This window comes from Siniperca chuatsi, linkage group LG20, assembly GCF_020085105.1.
Source record: "Siniperca chuatsi isolate FFG_IHB_CAS linkage group LG20, ASM2008510v1, whole genome shotgun sequence".
Lineage (NCBI taxonomy): Eukaryota > Metazoa > Chordata > Actinopteri > Centrarchiformes > Sinipercidae > Siniperca > Siniperca chuatsi.
The window spans coordinates 18,003,086-18,019,343 of NC_058061.1; the positions used below are offsets into that span (position 1 = coordinate 18,003,086).

Genomic DNA, 16,258 nt, shown 5'->3' on the forward strand with positions numbered 1-16,258 from the left:
AAAATAGGACCGTTAACGAACAATGGAGTGCTAAATTGATGCCATTTGGGTTACGAGAATGTTGCTTGAAATTTAAACGTTTGCCGAATGTTGAAATTAAAACCACATTTAGTTTAGGTTTTGGTGCTGCCTTCAGGTGCTGTCCGAATTCCAAAACACTACAAAGAGTACAACGTACCAAAATGAAATTATCTGTGATATTCCTGATGTACACCGTCTCCCCTTTCACTGAGGCACAGTGTGCTTTTGTACTGTTAAACAAATACATTTCTACCAGTATCATTAAAAATAATGTACTGAAAACAAGAAACATAGTAGCTCTACATAATAGCTATGTGATACCTCCGTCGGTGTCGAATTCATTTGCAGTCTCTTCAATTCATAATTGCTTTTCGTCCTGACGTAGGAGAACCTAACACCTACCTGCGTGCTTACGCGCAGGCGTAAAAAAGTTCGGTGGCGCTAGCTCCGCCGTTAGTCCTTTTACAAGCACAGAGGGAAGTAACGTTTGGGGGATTTAAAGAAAAAAAATCTGGAGACAACGTCAAAGACCTGAAGCGGTACGCCGAGGGCTGCGGGAAACTGTAACTATCCACTGCATTTGGAAGAAACTCAACGTGCAGGGAAATGATCACGGGTGCGCGGAAGTTTGTGTTTACTGATGTTGAGGTAGCTAGCTGGTTGGCCCTGTTAGCTTGTTAGCGAGGAAGATGCGCGCAGTTTGGAGTGGTGGACAGCAACATTTACAACTAGCCCAACTTAACAGGCGAGTTAGATAACTGACATGTTGCTGGTTATATTCTAACATTTAAAAAGAGAGTTTGGCAGATGTCGCGGCGGCTTGCTGATTTGGCTATCAAACTCTTGTAACGTTAGTGCGGGCCACGAGCTTTGAATCTTGTGGGGTCGTGTCAAACACAAAAGCACTGATACATAAAGAGAGAAAACGCACATTAAGCCACGATCTTACAGATCTAGATAAGCTCAGTGCTATCAAACATCCAGGCGTTCCCTTCTTCGCCGCTTCGGATGACCTATCTAGTCTATCGGGGTTGCAAACGTTGGTCTTGCGACCCGTCCTTCTCATCGGACCTAGTTCATCGTCTTCGTCCGTGATGGCCCCCCTGTTCAGCTGGTGAGACGCGTGGAAACAATCTGCAGCCCTCTAACCATGGGAGGATGTGTGGGGAGATACTGGGAAGGCTGGGAGGACACACAGAGCCGAGGTTCGTCCAGGAACGGTGGACGAGGAGGTAAGACTGCAGTGTGTGGTTTGTGTATATATGTGAGGTGTTTTAACAAAATCCTAACAATTTAAAAAGTGTTATTCTTGCCATTACACCATTACTTACACCTTCTGCTGATGTGATGGCATTGCAGACTCATGCTGGTTTTGACATATTTTGCCAGTTCAGTGTGTTAACCCCTGCTATGATGAAGGATGACATCTGACAACTGTCCAGTTCTGTTTAATTGCATGTATATTAAGTATATACACATTTTAAGTGCACAAATCAGCACTAAAGGTGGTTGAGACTCACTGTATCCAGGCGTATTTCATTCCTACATCAGACTCAAATGCATCTCGATTGACCACTTGTACCAGTTTGCATTTGAGGATTTTGGATAGGGAGTCAGATTTCTATCTGATTGCTGGAGACACATTCTTACACCGAATGTGGTGTAACTCAACATGTGCTGTGTAAGTTGAGCGCATAGGCAAACTCTGCTATCCCAGACACACTCTCAACATTGTTTACTGCCAAATTCACCTACTCTACACTTCCGTTTGCCTGACATTGCACCTTTAACAAAGCCGGCAATTTTCTCACCCAGCAATTTCAAGCCTCACACTTAATCCTCGCAACGGTGAGCTTGTTGGGCCAACTGCTATCATAGCCTAGTGGTAGTGTGGTAGCCCTGCGAACACCATATCACACTGCGGTTTTAATGTGGAGTTAGTGACCAGGCAGGAGGTTGTGGTTACTGTAAATGGCAACACTGAATCAGAGGCTACATTGATTTCCCTAAGTTGCTGATATGCTGATTATTCACATCAGGGACTTGAGTTCATGTCCGTTTGTTACTTACCTTCCCGGAAGATAACATTCTTCTGAAGATAAACACTGGCCAACTGCCACGTTTTGTTCTTTTACACTTGATAGTGATACTCTTTGATAGTGACAGATAGAATTCAGATTGCTGCTTCGGCACTTAGGAAGAGTAAGTATTATATTTACATCCAGAATAAACTGAATGACGCAGGCACCGCCCAGCTGGACTGGCAGATGTTCTGAATTTCTGCATAGTTTTCGACCCCAGACAACAATGTCAATGATATTTAGCGTGATCTTTTTATAAATTATGGTGTGACACGTGAAAATGCTTACTGTTTATAGGATGATTAGAGGCTTTACAGATCTGCAGGTTTATGAATGTTGTTCTAAACTCACTTAGGATGGCAAACAACGTTTAGGCCCCTTCCGCGATGTGGTTCTCTGCTGAGGCTGACTCAAACGCTCCAGCAGTTAAACGAATACAGTTCAGCTCATTGCGTTACTGTCACATTCAGCACATCCAGAGCAATAAAGTTCCCTTTGTAGTGACTGTTTAGGAATCTAAGTGTCTGTTATTCATTTGGATGCAGGTTCTGGCCCCTTCATTTCCTCCCGTCTTTACCGATGGAAAGTTTTTCAGTCTTTTTCCAGCAGAACTGTCTCCAGTTTACATCAGAAAGACAGAGTGTTTTGACTCCAGCTTTTGTGTGTTAGTATCAGGGAATTTAAAGTAGATGTTTTTGACCCCTGGCCACATGGCTGTATTCCAAAGTGAACATCTGATATAGATTTTTAGAGCAGAATATGACCTTCAAAATAATTTGTCTTTCTTTGTTACCTGCCAAAGTGGCCGATGGATAGACTACATAAAGTTAAAGCAGTCGCAGCCAAGATTCCCCGGGTTTTGGCAGTGGCTCATGGTAATTTCTCACCCTGATTGGTGTCAACAGACACTCCCTGCTAGACCAGGCTTCGATCAAAAAGAACAAGTCACATCATGTCCTGCTGCGTCATTGACTGGCTTCTCTAACGTGACTGAATCCGCTCTGCTTGACACCCTCATACAGACAGACAGCCAAGTGAGAGGACAAGCTCAAATACAACAGAAGGCTCATGTCATGTATCTCCAGTTTTCACAATATGGGATAATTGATTTCAGTTCTCACGAAGTAGTAAAGATTTTGTCCTTATGTTCTTTGGGTGAAATAGCTCTGTGAATTGTGCTGTATTGTAATTGATAGGTTTTCACCTATGCGTCACATCCCCTGAGGGATAAAAAGCCTAATTTTTATCCTCAGGGCTAGAATATAGTACTCTGGTAGAACAAGGCTTCGTACCTGCCTCGGGTTTTGGGCTTACCTTGTGGAAAAATAAACAGTTGTGCATTCTTTTAGTTTCCTTCCTTGCTGCTTCCTTGTAACTTTACATGCACACATGTTTTTAACGGCATTTCTGCCTTTATTTGGCAGTTGACAGTGGAGAGCGACAGGAAATGTGTAGATGGGTCAGTAGATATACAGCAAAGGTCGTTAGGTGGATCCAAGCCCAGGGGGGTGGGGTAACCTGGAAGAAACCTTAAAATGCTGGGCCACCACGATGCTAGACTTGACATCATTTTAAAGAGCTATAGAGCTGCAGCTATTATTCGATTAACCATTAGTCATTCGACAGAGGACCAATTGGCAACAATTTTGAAGATCAATTAATCATTTGAGTATTTTTTCTTTTGAGAAAAATGGAAAAAATTCCCTGGTTCCAGCTTCTTAAATGTGAATATTTTCCTAGTCTTCTATGATAGTAAACTTAATATCTTTACATGTTGGACAAAAAGAGACATTTGAAGACATCACCATGTGTTCTGGTAATTTGTGACGGACGTTTTTCACTGTTTGCGGACATTTTATAGATTTATAGATTATAAATGATCAAGTGTAGTTTGCACTCTTGAGTAAAATTTTCTAGCTAGCGTTGTAGCATTAATCAGCAAAAACAGGCAGAAAATGTTTTTAAGCTTAGCGCACGACTGATAAATCGGCTGATATTAGCGTATCGCAGATATATTAGTATCCGTGTATACGTTGGCCATTAAGTAACAAGACATTTTTCTACTGTAAAATGTCCCAGTCGGTACATATCTTGATCACAGTTCGTTAAAAAAATTAATTTAATTCTTTAGCAACCAATAGCAATGTATCTTATCAGATAAAAATTCTCAAATATTGGTATCTGCCTCAAAAACCCTGTGTTGGTCAGGCGATAGTTAACAGTTTTGCACCTCAGTAGCTGGGTTTTGTAGCTAGTGCTGTACAATGTACAATGTATTTTAGTCATTGACCCCAGTATTAGATTTACCTTATCTCAAAGCACAGTTTGGGATGTTCTGTAGAAATGAACATTAAAGTAATTAAAGATAAAGGAGAGGTGAGTTTGTCAGCTCCATAGGGACATTCAAGGTTTACCAGTCCCTCGAAGGGTCAGTGGTAAACAGGTGTAGGTGTGTGTGTGTGTGTGTGTGTGTTCTCTGAAATGTTTTGTGCAGTTTTGTCACAAATCAGCAACATGATACATTTGCTCCTGGTGTGAGAATGTTTTCAAAAGTAACATTATGGATGCTACACTTTGTCACAGTACGGAGGCTGACTTTATCTTTAGTTGCAGAAAGCTGAATGCGCCGTTGTGGTAATAAGATAAGCAGCTACAAGGAGGAGGCCGCATATGTGCGTTTGACTGCATGTGGGAGTGTATGTGTATGTATCCTGAGGAAATACAGTCACACATGGATTCAGTCTGTGTCCGGTGAAATAGCGCACTTCCCCTCTATCCACTGTTGATCTGCTCCAGTGCACGTTCACTGCTTTTAAAGAGGAACACAGAAAAACACCCCACATTTCTTATTTGCCTCATGTCAGGGGAATGTGAGAGGCTGTTAAATGTCTCTACAGGGCCAAAGCAACATTATGTGTTATAGCTGAACGTGCTTTTCCCAGAAGCAGGTAATCCTTTAACAGCCCCCTATGGCTGTTGTGTGTGTTGTTTTGTTTGTATCCTGACATACAGCGCAGAGAAGTAGTTTATGACGCCCTCATTGACACTCGCGCTTCACTATAGCCTCATCACGTGGCACCAGCTTTTATGAGCCCAGCTGGATGAAAACACCCTCGTATTGCTTCATGTGTCTGCAATGCATTGCTTCATGTCTCTGTTTTGGTGTGCTTCAGTTAGATTTGATAAAACATTCATTCACTGAATCACTTCCTTTTGTTACTGCCAGCATTTCGTGCACACAATCCACCAGACCACACTTATTTCCATAAAATGTGAAAACCTTTTTAAAATTTGAGCTCACCCCTTCTTCTGATGATTTTTGTCAAACAAAATCCCTAGCTGTCTAGCAGAAAATATCCTTTCTAGATGTCATATTGACTCAGTGTGTCACTAAGAGATAACCAGTCTGAGTTCTCAGTCAGCCCTCCTCTTAGGAATGGGGAGTTATTAGTCGCCTTCGCTGCACACAGGACACCAACTTTAATGATATGGTGATTCTACGATACGCAATATATAAGACATTTTGTCTCATCACATAATGGTATGTGTAAGTAAAGAGAGAAAGAAAAATGTGCTTAATCATGTCGAGTAGATGAAACCATGTGCACCAAACGGCATGTAATCTGAACCTTATCAATACATACACAGCAGAGTGCACCATTATTTAAAGGAAGAGTTTGACATTTTGGGAAATGCGCTTATTTCATTTCTTGCCAAGAGTTAGATAAGAAGATTGATACCACTCATGTCTGTAGGGTAATTATGAAGCTGCAACCAACAGCCGGTTAGCATAGCTTAGCATAAAGACTGGAAATAGGGGGGAACAGCTTGCCTCACTCTGTCCGATGGTAAGAAAATTCACCTACCACCTTCTGAAGCTCAGAAATCAACATTTTAGAACTTGCTTTTTTTACCCGTACAAAAACCAAGTATGAAGACTATAGCCCGACTGGTACTGGGTTATTGAGGCCAATACTGATATCGACATTGGGGGAAAAACCTCAAACCCAAGTTTGGCATTTCTGTAGTGCAGTTTCTTGTTACTTATCAGCCAACAAATACACCAATACTGATATATCTGCAATAAGCTAATATCAGCCGATATATCAGCCTGGCCGATTTTATCAGTCTAGCTCTAGTAAAGACAGCAAAATGTGGTTTATGTGCGGACTCCAGGAAGTCACTTGCTTAAAATCTCAGTCTACAAATGAAGAGAATTTTACAAATATAGCATGTATTTGGCCACACACCCCCTCCTTGTAAACAGGAAGTATCATTTTGCTATGGAGTCAGTGAGTTTGCATGAATGTATGCAGAATGAGCTATTAGCAATTCCTGTTTGCAGTGTACCCATGGATGCACTCACAACTAATACTAGATTACATTTAGAGCTGCGGCTGCTGATGATAATTTGTCAATTAATCGATTAGTTGATCGACAGAAAATTAATCTGCAACTATTTTTGATAATCAATGAATCAACTTTCAAGCAAAAATGCCCAACAAGCTCCATCTTCTCAAATGTGAACATTTGCTGCTTTTCCTTGTCTTAAATTACAGTAAACTGAATATCTTTGGTTTTTGGACTGCTGGTCGGACAAAACAAGACATTTGATGATGTATCCGTTAATCGAGAAAACAATCTACAGATTAGTCAATAATGAAAATAATCGTTGGTTGCAGCCCTAATTACTTTGATATTAATGAAAGCTTAACTTAAAAATGTGATGATTCTCAGACAAGTTCTGGAGTTATAGGTAGCGTTTTTTTTTCCTTCTATGATTTCTAATCGATTTATGGACCTGTGTAAGTCACACTGAATCCCCTGAGGAGTCGCCTCACAGTTTGAAAACCTCTGATATGGTTTTGGCCCTGGGAACTGGAATAACATGTAAATATCACCACCTCGCCTATATAGTGTACCTACATTTGGATATGTATCTTATGTTGTCATTTGTGAACCACATCAGGACAGATTTTGCACCATTTGTCTCCTTATATAGACTGGTGGAGGTGAGGAAGCCCCTTTGCTTCACTTTGGGATTCACTCTGCTCCAAATGCTAATCCTACACCACCCCATCTCCTCCAAATTACTTCTCCTAAGCCGTCTGCACTATAAATAATTAGTTTGAAAGAAATGCAACCTCTTGGATGTGTGCTGTCTCCTTTATACTCCTATTCATTTTCCATCCCTCCACTCCTCAGTGACTGGCATCTCTGCCTCTCAGGCATTTGGAAATATAAGCTTAGGCTGGTTTAGAACCTGACAACTACCAAAGGTGCTTTTTGACAGCATAAACTGAAGTGGCTGGCAGTTGGCAGCCATTTAAAAAAACATTAACTGCTGTAGCACAGGACTTCATCACAGCCTAAGTACTATCCATGAAGGGAAATGTTACACCAGTCACCAGACAGTTGCTGGTATGGTAAATTGTTAGTCAATGTTAAGATGTTTAACTGTTTAACTTAAGATGGTCAGAAATATTATTTGTTGGGTCCCTGTAAATAATATTATAATATATAATATTATAGGAAAAGTGCAATGAGATAACTTCTGTTATGAATTGGCACTATATAAATAAACTGAATATTAGTTCCCTGTCTTGATGCTAGCTCATTGTCTTTGTGTGTGTGTGTGACCATCAGTCCACTAATATAAGTGCTCTCCTGGCCTAGGTGTGCTGTGTGTTAATATTGAATGGCGGGAAACACAGGTACTGTAAGATTACAAGACAGATATAGGCTACACATGCTAATTTTAGATTCTGATGAAATAATTAATAATAATAATAAAACTTTATTTATAGAGCATTTATCAAAACAAAGTACAAAGTGCTTCACAACAAGAGAAATAAAATACCACAGTGAATGATGAAATATAAAGAAATAAGATACATAAAATACACAAAAGCAATAAAATAAACAGCCAGTTCAGGTACAATCAGGATATGCTTTCTGATTAAAAATGTTTTGAGACAAGATTTAAATGAAGACACTGACTCAGACAACCTAATTTCTTCGGGCAAGTTGTTCCAGAGCCTCAGGGCCCTGATAGCAAAAGCTCTGTCCCCCTTAGTTTTCATCCTGGACTCACAGTAACTGTATCATACTTGTTGTGGCCTGTTTCAAACCAAATTAAATCACAGCCCCTTTTCACTACCTGTACCAATCTTCCCTTGCTTTACCTTCCCATTACAGGGCGTAACGAGCCTCTGAAGAAAGATCGTCCCAAGTGGAAGAGCGACTATCCGATGACAGAGGGCCAGCTACGGAGCAAGCGGGACGAGTTCTGGGACACGGCGCCAGCCTTCGAGGGCCGTAAGGAGATCTGGGACGCCCTGAAAGCCGCGGCTGTGGCCCTGGAGTGTAACGACCACGAGCTGGCCCAGGCTATAGTGGATGGAGCCAGTATCACACTGCCACATGGTGAGGACAGAAAGTCATAATTGTAGATCATAATTCAACAAGTTCTTACTCATTTCTGAAATGCACAGAATAACCCAGGGTAACATCATTTTTTCTATTAGTAGATTTAAATGGCAGCTTGTCCTGTTTTCTTCGACACCCCTCTCCAGGTACTCTCGCTGAGTGTTACGACGAACTCGGGAACCGCTACCAGCTGCCTGTCTACTGCCTGGCTCCACCAGTCAACCTTATCTCAGAGCGCAGCGACGACGACCCCAGCGACAGCCCCGAACCCACTGTAGCGCCCAAGAAGGAATTCCAGCTCAAGGTACTGTGACAAGCATAGCTCCTGGTTTTTCTCATTTTATTGGGAGTTAAGTATAGTATTAATCCACGTACAGCACGCAACATGTATAAGTAACAATTGTAAGTAACTGTAGTAACTCAACACGCAAATGCTTGTCCACACTTCCTACAAATGCAATACATTAAAGGTAACTCACCAATTTTACTCTGTTTTAGCTGTCCCTTGCTGATTTTTAGCCATGTTAGCAGTGTGGCCCTAGAGATGGCAATATCTGTGGATCCGTCCACCAACTCAACAACTATTGGATGTAGTTCTATAAAATTTTTGACATTCATGACTCCCAGCAAATGAATCCTAATTACTTTGGTGAACCCCTGACTTTTCCTCTAGCGCCACCATGAGGTTAACATTTGTGGTTTCTAGTGAAAAGTCTTAACAACTATTGGATGGATTGTCGTGAAATTTGGTACAGACATTCATGTCCCCCTCAAGATGAATTGTAAAAACGTTTGATTCCTTACCTTTTCCTCTAGTGCTATTATCAGGTCAAACATTTAGTTAGTCCAAAACTTATGACCAAAAACCAGCAAAACTAAAGACATTCCCATCAGCCTCAGCTGTTTGTGTGAAGTGCTAATTAGCAAGTGTTAGCATGCTAACATGCTAAGCTAAGATGGTGCACATGGTAAACATACCTGCTAAATATCATGTTAGCATTGTCACTGAGAGCATGTTAGCATGCCGACGTTAACTTTTAGCTCAAAGTACAGCTGCGCAACCTTACAGAGAAATAAGCAGCCGTTTTTAATCTGCTGATTATTTCTAGGTTTGAAAATCAATTCACTTACAACATTTTTGTATTTGATCATTTCCACCACATCGCCCATCATTCCAGAATCAGTAATTTGATATGGCATTTTTGAGGACTCTAATTTGGGGTAAAACAATGCTCAAATTGCGCGGCTAAAACCAAACATTCTCTTTTTATGTTTATGAATCTGTGTGAACATGGGACAGAAAGAGAAAACAAACACTCACTTGTAACCTTGATATTGTTTTCATTCTTTTACATTATACCATGTTAATATTACATGAGTATATTTTGTTCTTGTGTGGTCACAACACAAAATTTTGACATTTATGTCAGTCTCTACATCATCTCAGAAAGCTAATAGCCAGTATTACAAGTTACCGTCTTGGTTTATCCTTGAAAGACACATTTTACCTGTGTCTTTGTTTGTCACCTTTGGCCGGTGTTCATTTTCACACTTCCTGTTTCCTGTAGGTCCGGCTCTCCACGGGAAAGGACCTGCGCCTCAGCGCCAGCATGGCTGACACCATAGGGCAACTGAAGAAGCAGCTACAGGCCCAGGATGACATTGACGCCACCCACCAGCGCTGGTTCTTCTCCGGGAAGCTGCTCACGGACAAGACGCGGCTGCAAGACACTAAGATCCAGAAGGACTTTGTCATCCAGGTCATCGTCAACCCGCAGGCCCTCCAAGCCCCCGACATCGTCAACCCGCAGGCCCTCCAAGCCCCCAAGCTGTCACCCACCACTGCCTCCTCGCCTGCATCTGAATAACTGAGGACACAGAGGATAGATGGAGGGATGGTGCAGTGGGTGGTAGACACTAAAGGACCAGAGGTGCCTCCTATTGCTGGATGACATAGCTCTTTGAGAACAGCTACTGTTATTGAAATAAAATCAGAACGCAGAGTTACAAAACTACTTTGGAGCAAAAACATGAGGAACTCAAAAGTGCTGCTTTCTTTCATCTACCATGTGTCATTGTATGTTTTGGGTCTGCTGGGTTGTTCTTCAAGTGAATCCAGCCACCACACTAACTCGGGAGATCCTTGTCCCCATGTCTCTTTGAACCATCTTGAAGAAAAGCAGAACTCATCCTGCTGGTGTGCAGCCTTTCAACCACATACAAAATGTGCACATCAAGCTGTACATGCAGACTCTGCCTCTGCCCTTGTATCTGCACTAATGCTAACTAAGTGCCAATGGAAGAAATGCAGAGATGTTCGTGTTGGTTCTAAAGCACATTTCTACTATGACGCCCATGGACTCTGCACTGCAATTCTTTTCTCCACCACAGAAACTGGAGGGGAAGGCAGAGCGTGAGATACTGAACTATATTTTCTTTTTTCCCTTCTATCTTTTATTGAGGAAATAATGTAAACTGAGCTTTTTTGCACATTTGAAGATTATTACTATACTTTTGTGGTAGTTTGTGTGCCTTCTACAAGACGAAACAAAAAAAAGGGTTAAATGTCCTGAAAGACGCTAGTTTTACCGCTAGGCTAAGACATCTGTGTTGTTTTTTTTTTAGATTCAGGAACTCTTAGATCAATCCAAGCTATAACTGCTGCCTTTTTTTAACGATTTCATGAATCTTGCAGACAAAACATTTGGTGTGTGGGTGCTGGCGGGGTTGTGTGTGTGAGTGTTTGTGCATGTGTGCAAAAGGAATATGTAGTTGGCCCATATGATACATTTCGTTTTGATGTAGCTCACAGAGACACGACTGTTTCCCTGGTGTATAAGTCATAGCTTTGCAGTCAATCATATCATATGATATTGTCTAGGGGAAGAGAAATTCCCATGCTAAATTTATGGTCTTAAAAGCTGCATTTTTGACCACTTAACGACCACCATACCACTAGGGGGCAGCAACACAGCCCTGATATAGTCAGTTCAGTTGCTTAGGGCTAATTGTCTATTTTCTCACTACCTGATGAATGTAAATCCAGTATTCACTCGCCTTTTGTGCTTAGTGTGGTCCAATAACTGAAAAAATATCTGTCACATTTGTTTGCTTGTTGTTTGACTTTCTTCACCAGCATACAGATGGGATGTGTGAAATGGCTTCCTGCTCGTTTTTAGATGTGTGATTGGTGAGAGCAATTAGTAGTCTACATGGAGCGGTGAACCAAAACAATGAGCCACACAACGGTTCAGATTCAGGTGTTTCAAAACATTAAAATGAACAACTTTCATTTTTAAATGGCTGTCAGATGAATTCTCCAGGGTAGGAAAGTGGCTCAGTGGGACATGTGACATTGCCTAAATAAAATTTAAAAAAAAGAAATAGGATAGATAAAGGTAAAAGGTTAAAGAAATGCATTCAGTCAACGCACAAGCCATTTTGCCTGTTTCTCAGTTTGACACTGAGCAGTACCAGCCTTTTGCCTGTACATAGAAGTACAGCTGCCGTGACTCCGGCTGATCATTGTTGTATAGCTTTGTCACCAACCAGAGTGGCTGCCAGAGGACAGAAACATGTCAGCCACAAACAAAATTGACTTGACTTTATGCTGGCAGCTCATGGCTGAAGTTCCCATCATGCCTGAGAGTCTAATTGGTAGAAACACATTAAAACACTGGCTACATTCACACTGCAGCTCAAATTACACAGTTAAGATATCCCCCCCTATCACATGTGACATATCAGATTTTTCTCTGAGTACTGTGAACATCAAAAACTTCCACAGCCGCATTTGCTTTCTTGCTCCCATGGATTATATGGTCATATAAGAAATCCTTTATCTGAACTCTGAAATCACGATTAAGTTTTGCATTTTCAATCTGAGACATTTAGTATACATTTGGCTACATGGCACCTTTTCTGAGCAGTGTGTTAGCACGTAGGGCAACACGGCGCAACTAAGGAAACAGATCGCAGAGTCCTCAGTTTAGTCCAGATGTATGGAGCCAAAGAAAGGTTGTGGTGATTAGAATTTTTATCAGTAACTGTATACCTTTTTTATTGTGAAATTTAACCACTGCTGAACGCTTTTGTTAAATACCACTGAATTTATAGCACTGAAATATTTTTCTTTACAATCTATCTGAATTTATATGGTTTGAATTCCCCTGTTTTGAAGTAAATTTTTTTGAAATTTCAAAAATGAAAACATTGACACATCTAGACAGAAAATTCAAGTGTTCATTTGCTCATCTGAACTGCTATTTCTTGGATCACATGACTGATGTAACCTGACAGGACAGAGGTTTGATCAATTCCATTCAGGCTCGATTACTTATCTTTGGTAGTCTGAACTACAACTTGAGCAACTTGACTTTTTGATGTGAACTTTTAGATCTGCAAAATGACTGAATTTGAGAAACTTGAATATAGTAGGAGGTGGGGGTTGCCACGGTAGCGGTGGGGGTTGCCACGGTAGTGGCGTGGCTCTAGGGATTGGCTCTTGTCGGGCGGTCAGTGAGGCAGTCCACCACTTTGGTCCAGACTGAAATATCTGTGTAAGTATTTGATGGTTAGCAATACCTTTTTGCACAGGCATTCAGTGTCCCCAGAGGATGAATCCTAACTTTTTATCTAGCTCCACCTTCAGGCTGAATTCTAATCACTTTGTTGATGCTTTAAATTTTCATCCATCATCAGGTCCAATATGCAGTTATCCAACACTTTTATGATCAAATACCTGCAGACAAATAACATGCCCATCAGCCTCAGCACTTTTTGTTTAGTGCTAATTAGCAAATGTTAGCATTCTAACATGCTAAACTAAGACGGTGGCCATGGTAAACATTATACCTGCTTAACATCAGCATGTTAGCATTCATCGTGAGCATGCTGACATTAGCATTTAGCTCAAAGCACTGCTGTACCAAGTACAGCCTCAGAGCTGCTAGCATGGCTGTAGACTTTTGTTAGATCTGCAAAAGGACATTCAATTTGAGCAACTTGAACATATATATATATTTGTGAACCCTTTTTTAAAAAACTAATTGCACAACTGGAAGTTAACTATTGACAATTTCAAAGAGGGGAATTCAAACCACATGCATTCTATCCCAAAGAGGAGAAGCAAAGATGCAAAAATCCCTACTCTGCTTCTGTCACTTCCATTTCAAGTCTGTGTCAGATTTGGGTTACATCCCAGAATAGATATTCAGGCAATTCAGGGTTGAGAATCAAGACCTGCTTTGTGAATGTAGCCTATATTGTGCTAGTCATGGCAGACTTCTCAGAGTTTAGTATTTTCTGTTTTTCACAAGTCTAATAGCTTGATGTTCATTGTTTTCATTCACCGCTCCTGTCACACAATTCTCCAGCAGTATGATCATGGAGGGAATACAATTGACCCATCATCAGTGTGAAACCTAACTGAGCCACAGCTCACCACATCAAGAAAATGTTTTATTTTAAATTATTTTGTCTCTTTTCTATCCAGTTTCAGCTAATCACAATCACCCTCTCTTATTTCCAACGGCTCTTCTGGGGATATTTCTTAAACATTGTATGCAAACTTGAATAAGCATTTTTATCTCTATGTGCAATACAATAGACATAGACCTCATATAATTTTTGTTTTGTTCTTCTGACTCTACAGATTTCATAGAGCACCAGCTATGAGTGTTGTGAAAGAAATGTCGGAGTGCAGGTACACGCCTGCTATAATCTGATGCCTGTGTCAACTGTTTCAAATGTTCATGTTTGTCACTTTGAAATGTATTCCAAGCTGTCGTCTTGACTGTTCAGATGGGCTCTCACCTTTCACAGAGTAAATATCTAAACATTAAAAATGCCTACACAACTTTTCACTCCCAGTGTCCATTTAGCACTCTGCCCTGCACGCCTCAACCGTGAAGGTTAGGGTGTCATTGAGCCTCAGGGTGGGGAAAAGCTCTGTTGACAACTTTTATCGATAGCGTCTCCTGTTAGTGTCCTTGCTGAAGTGAGCCATTGGTGGGTGTTTGTCCTCATGTCCCTGTGCTTGTCCTGAGTTTCAGCTCATTTTAGTAACAAGCAGTGGCCATAGTTTCATGTCAAACTATAAGGTACAACATATTGCTACAATGTAAAGGGCTTAAGGAACTTTAAGGTGTCCCTCAGTTTGCAACCTTCAGAGAACTCCAGAAGGAACCCCCTCATTGAGAGTAGCAATTACCAAAACCAATCCCATTCCCACTAGCAATTCAATATGGAGGGTCACTCCATATGACGTCACACTCACATCTAAGGAGAGCTCTCTGTTTTAAGGGAAGGGCATACAAATGTATAATAATGTGCTGTTTCTTGTTATTCTGCTATGAAATAGATGAGATGTTCTGTTTTTCATTGATGCGTGCATATTTGGAAGAAGGAAGGAATTTTTAAAAAATGTTATTATTTTTAATTTGGCGAAACCCACCATGAGCAGTCATGGTTGTAGCAACAGTTTATCTCCAAAATAATATTGGAAGTAGCCAGATGGAACTTTAATTTAATGTGTGTGTCCCCCCCCCCCCCCCATTCTCCAACACTTCTATTTAGATGTAGTGGAGTATGTTGTCCCTGACTTTAGCATATCAGACTCATCGTCAGACAGGTCCCCTCCTGCTTTTTCAACCTCCAGCTAACAGTAAATGAATAAGGGGGGAAAAAGAGGGTTTAAGAAAGTTCCGTTATTTCCTTCATCTGTTTCCTTATTTTACTGTGTCTGCAGCAACTTCACCTCAGTTATGATTTTGAAGTTAAAGTTTAAGCCCACCGATTCAGCCTGCAAGTTACGCCTCTCATTTTAGTAAAGACTAAACAGAAAATTGTTTGAATAGTTTCAGTTAAGCACCAACATTTTTTAGGGAGAAGTGGCAAGGAGAGGTGCTAAGTACTGCTCAAGGTGACTTTATTCAGATTTCAGACATTTGAAGGAGACATTAATTGTATAAAATAGGAAGATTTTGTCAAAAAGACAAAACAACTCAAGGTCCACTTGCAGAGCTTTTGACTGCATCTTCCTGAATTTTGAGCACATGTAAGACTTGACTTAGAAGAAAACAGGTTGCCTGTATGTCGTCATGCACAGATGGAACTGAATTGCATTTGAAGTTGATTAAGCTGGTTATAAAAGCCATAATAGGCCAAACTGTCCCTTAGAATGTGTCTGTATATTTAGTAAAAAAAAAAAAAAAAAAAAAAATTAAGTCATCACATGGACATTGATGATGAATGACACCCACAATTTATTTTACAGTTGGAGTGTTCATTTATATGCTGATTTAATTTTCAATCATGTTTTTAAACTTGAATAAATTTTAGTGTGAAGAAAAGATTATCGTGTAATAATTCTTCTTCCTCCTTTGAATGAATAAAGGCAGAAGGGCTGAAATAGGTGACAATGAGCCTTAAAGGGGCAAGAAATCTTATTCAATTGGTTGACTTTAATCTACATCAAGCGAAAGATATTTATCTTTACCACAAGATGGTGCTCTGCTCTTATGCTAATACTTGAGTGAACTGAGGCCTCCTGGGCAGTGGTAGGAATGAAGGCAGGGACATGGAACACACGCAGCTTTGTTTCTTTTAGCCTCGAACATATTCAGGCATGAATCAGATGATTTACAGTATGCGTGTTCCTTGAAAGCAGCATTGCCCAATCTGAGAGGGTGAAAACATGGAGCGTGGAAAAGTTTTCACAAACTTGA

General features: G+C 40.7%; 1 protein-coding gene across 2 annotated transcripts; it reads left to right on the forward strand.

The window, feature by feature from the left end:
• The first annotated feature begins 438 nt into the window (after window positions 1-438).
• Window positions 439-15,885, forward strand: ubtd1b (ubiquitin domain containing 1b). Of its 2 annotated transcripts, XR_006376033.1 has the most exons (6): window positions 439-1,253; window positions 8,301-8,528; window positions 8,678-8,835; window positions 10,100-10,944; window positions 14,026-14,091; window positions 14,185-15,885. XR_006376033.1 is itself a non-coding variant. In XM_044179545.1 (4 exons), the coding sequence occupies exons 1-4, from the start codon at window positions 1,172-1,174 to the stop codon at window positions 10,397-10,399; spliced, it is 768 nt and encodes a 255-aa protein (XP_044035480.1). In that variant the 5' UTR covers window positions 439-1,171; the 3' UTR covers window positions 10,400-15,885. The 2 variants fall into 2 exon arrangements, 1 of the variants encoding a protein (XP_044035480.1); XM_044179545.1 differs by having other exon boundaries at window positions 10,100-15,885.
• Window positions 15,886-16,258: the final 373 nt, after the last annotated feature.

Coding starts and splice junctions, on each gene's coding strand:
- ubtd1b (XM_044179545.1), top strand. CDS start 1,172: ATGGGAGGATGTGTGGGGAGATACTGGGAAGGCTGGGAGGACACACAG. Junction 8,529..8,677: donor CAGTATCACACTGCCACATG/GTGAGGACAGAA, acceptor ACCCCTCTCCAG/GTACTCTCGCTGAGTGTTAC. Junction 8,836..10,099: donor AGAAGGAATTCCAGCTCAAG/GTACTGTGACAA, acceptor TGTTTCCTGTAG/GTCCGGCTCTCCACGGGAAA.